This window comes from Austrofundulus limnaeus, unplaced genomic scaffold (assembly GCF_001266775.1).
Source record: "Austrofundulus limnaeus strain Quisiro unplaced genomic scaffold, Austrofundulus_limnaeus-1.0 Scaffold733, whole genome shotgun sequence".
NCBI classification, from domain to species: domain Eukaryota; kingdom Metazoa; phylum Chordata; class Actinopteri; order Cyprinodontiformes; family Rivulidae; genus Austrofundulus; species Austrofundulus limnaeus.
In genome coordinates this window covers 34,766-38,731 of record NW_013953135.1, presented here as the reverse complement: position 1 = coordinate 38,731, position 3,966 = coordinate 34,766, and the positions used below count along the sequence as shown (strand labels likewise).

At 36.9% G+C, this 3,966-nt stretch overlaps 1 protein-coding gene across 1 annotated transcript; it reads left to right on the top strand.

Annotated features, from left to right (window-relative positions):
* The first annotated feature begins 915 nt into the window (after nucleotides 1–915).
* Nucleotides 916–3,649, top strand: LOC106532219 (gastrula zinc finger protein XlCGF26.1). The gene is made up of 2 exons (XM_014028242.1): nucleotides 916–1,325; nucleotides 1,744–3,649. The coding sequence occupies exons 1-2, from the start codon at nucleotides 1,307–1,309 to the stop codon at nucleotides 3,423–3,425; spliced, it is 1,701 nt and encodes a 566-aa protein (XP_013883696.1). The 5' UTR covers nucleotides 916–1,306; the 3' UTR covers nucleotides 3,426–3,649.
* Nucleotides 3,650–3,966: the final 317 nt, after the last annotated feature.

The following is a 3,966-nucleotide window of genomic DNA, read 5'->3' as shown; positions in this document are numbered from 1 at the left end:
AAATATTCTTTAATAACTAAAGTGATAGCAATAAAAGGTTTCTATTATAAAATTTCTGGGACCATTTGAATGTTTCTGTTAATGTGTCGATTTGGTCTTAATTTCATTACTAATGGTCTTAAAAGTTCTTTAAAAGGTCTTAATTTAACTTACTGAAACCTGCATGAACCCTGATATATATTTGAGTTAATTTATTAAAATATTTATTTTCATTGGCTTATGAAACAAACGAAGACCCCCATACCTAGTGCAAAAACATTTCAAGGTCTTGTCACAAGATATGATTTATGGTTCATTTACTGTCTAGTTTTCCCAAAGCTGTCATTTTATTGATGTGAATATTTCACTACTGTTGTGACAAAAATGAATTCAGTCTGACTATTGCATAATATAGCATGATAGTCAACCATTCCTCTTTATGGCTTTGAAATGCCTTCAAGAATTTAATGCCTGGGATGTGATGGGATCTACAATAACTCTTTAGTTAAAGGAGTTACTAAAACATCTAATTTYTCTCTTGAATCAGTAAAGTATTTTTGAATTGAAGTGAATGTTGTGAATCATTAAGGATGCAAACATCAAACACTCCCTTTTCAGGGAACTAAAAGTCATTAAAGATGGATTCTTGTGAAGCTTTTTGAAGAACTCAATAGTTTTTAGACATTTGGGGCCAATGAAATAAATACTTAATGTTCCACATGAATGTATCAGACATTTATGCCTCCCGATAATGTCACCCCAACATTTAAATAGGAAAATATGTTTGATTTGTAGATTAATCTTAAGCAACTGTTCAGTCCAGAGTAAAAGTTATTTTGATTAAAGTTTGTTATGTGTGGTGTGATTTGTGTTTAATTCATTACCACGCTCTTTTAACCCTCGAAGCTCTTATTTTGAAAGCGAATATAAACATCCCGTGAACCCGGAAGTGACTTCCTTTTAGAAGCTCGAGCATTTTTGCCAGTATCCGCATCTTCTGTGTTGATCTAATTTTCTTCGTAGCTTGTAAACGCGCATCAATAGACGTTTTGCTGCGGACTTCATTTGTGTAAAATAATTATATTAACTTTCATGGCTTTTCCCTCTCTGAAGCTACAACTGTTAGCATGTTAGCTGAAAACAATTGTCATTACCACTGAACATAAGAGCGAGTCAGACCGAAGCGTTGATGGTGAGCAGACTGCTTCTGAGCATCATGGTGATCAAGAAGAGTAAAGTTTGTGCTGTGATCGTGTGAAAACCTCAGAGGTTCAAGAGCGTTGCAGGAAAAACAACTGAGGCGGACGGAGCAGCAAGCAGTGAAGAGATGGACTCTGACGTGGATGGTATCCATGTTCTTTTACATCTCTTAACTGTTAATTATCAAGCAACACTACTTTTCACCTATCTTTGTTCGTTGATCTGAATCAAATAAGGAAGTTCTGAATCATATTAAAGCTTTTGGATTGTTTACCACTTCATTAATGTTGCAAAAACGAGTTTATAATGTAGCCAATCCATCCTTCTGGTTGTCCCAGTTAATCTCTCACTGATTAAACTGAATTAATTAAAGCTGATATTTCATCACTTAAAAGCTATAAATTAAATTTACACCCAAAATGAGGTTTCCACAAAAAAAAGTTCAGTTTAGTAGATATTTGTCAATTAGCATATTGTGTTATTAACATTATTTTAAAAACATAATTATTAAATATTATGGTAAAATAATGTTTTTAATCTTGTTTGTGTTTCTGGTTCCTTCAGATGCCCAGCAAATCTCAGTGATCAAAGAGGAGTTTCTTCATGAGCAACAGAACTGGAGTCCCAGTCTGGACCAGGAGGACCAGAAGCCACCACAGATTAAAGAAGAACAGGAGGAGGCTGATATTATGAAGTTTATATTCACTCCTTTCCATGCGAAGGGTGAAGATGCTGAAGAAAAATCTCAGTCCTCAGATCTTCATCTCAGCCAGTTTGAGGAGAATAAACGCTTTGTGGGTTCAGAACCAAGTCAATATTTGCAATCAGAGGCAAATGTCAGTTATGGAAACTGCAAGGAGAGCTGTGAAACCATCCCTGAGGATACTAAATGTGAGGGCAGTCAGAATTGTTACAGCTGCACAGAATGTGCTAAAATATTCTTTCATAGGTCAGACTTTTTAGAGCACAAAGGAGTCCACACAGGAAATAAACCTTTCAGCTGTTCCGTGTGCAAAGCAGCATTTACGAGAAATAATACTTTAGTAGAACACATGAGAATGCACAGCGGAGAGAAACCTTTCAGCTGCTCCATCTGTGAAGCTGCTTTTTGCAGAAAACATACCTTATTGCAACACATGAAAATACACAGTTCTGAGAAACCCTTTAGCTGCTCTATTTGTGGAGAAGCCTTTACGAGAAAAAACAGCTTACTGCAACACACGATAAAGCACAGTGGAGAGAAGCCTTTCAGCTGCTCCCTTTGTGGTCAGAAATTAAGTAGTAAGGTAGGACTGAAATATCACATGAGAATCCACACGGGAGATAAACCTTACAGCTGCTTTTTTTGTAACAAAGCTTTCCAAAGCGAAACCAATTTAACGGAACACGTAAAAAACCACACAGGTGAGACGCCGTACAGCTGCTCGATCTGTGGCCAAAGCTTCAGCTACAAGTCTGGTGTAACCCGTCACATGAAGTGTCACAGTGAAGAGAAACCCTACAGCTGTTCAGTTTGTACAGCAGTGTTTAAAAGAAAGCAGGATTTGATAGGACACCTTAAAATCCACTCAGATGAAAGGCCTTTCGTGTGTTCTTTTTGCAGTGCAGCTTTTAAAAGGAAAGTCACTTTAGAGGAGCACTTAAGAATCCACACTGGAGAGAAGCCGTTCAGTTGCTCAGTCTGTGACCTGAGGTTCACTTACAAGTCGAGTCTTACACATCACATGAAAGATCACACAGGAGAAAAACCTTTCAGCTGCTCAGTTTGTTCAACAGCATTTAAGAGAAAGCCAGATTTAATGGAACACGAAAAAATCCACACAAAGGACAGATCGTTCATATGTTCGTATTGCGATGCGTCTTTTAAAAGGAAGTCCACTTTAGTTGCACACACAAGGTCTCACACTGGAGAGAGGCCTTACAGCTGCTCGGTGTGTGGTCAGAGCTTCAGCTACAAGTCAAATCTGAGTTTTCACATGAAAAGCCACACAGGAAAAAAACCCTTTAGCTGCTCCGTCTGTGGGGAGAGTTTCAAATTCAAATCAACCCTTTTACACCACGCACGAACTCACAAAGAAGACAGGCCTTTTAGCTGTTCCATCTGTAATGCGACTTTCAGATATAAACGTTATTTAGAACCGCACGTAAAAAGCCACGCAGGAAATCTACCTTTCAGCTGCTCAAGTTGTAAGGCATCATTTAGAAGAAAACGGGATTTGGTGAAACACAAGAATTCATGCACGTAAATAGACTCACAGCTGCACAGTCTTGTCAAATCTTAAATATGGTTAAATTTGTTATTTCCTATAGACCTAACTTTCAGACAAGCTTAAATAAAATACATTTTTGTTATAATTTTTGTTCTCCCTGAAAATTCCACATTGCTCACAGGTTGTGTGATGTTCTGACTGTAAATGTCAATGTTATCATAGATTGTGTAATTTCAAAATAAATGTGCACAAGTTGAAAACTTGTTGCTTCCTTAAGTCATCTTCAAATGAAAATGAAAGTTGCTCTGAGACGAAGAGTTTTTGGACTTTGCGTATTTTATTGGTAAATAATGAAGTGACCGGTTTTAAAGTATAAACTGTGTGATTGAAAAATTTATCAACTCTTTTAAAGATATCTAAAGTCACTCTACTTAGTCTTTGACGACTGTCAAAGTTTAACCTTTGAAAAAAAATTATTTTAAAAATGATGACTTTTAAAAACAGTACTTCATGAACACTAGCGTTTGGTTTAGGTTGGTGGCGCTCGTGCTTCAAATCGCTGGTTTTTTTACACGCA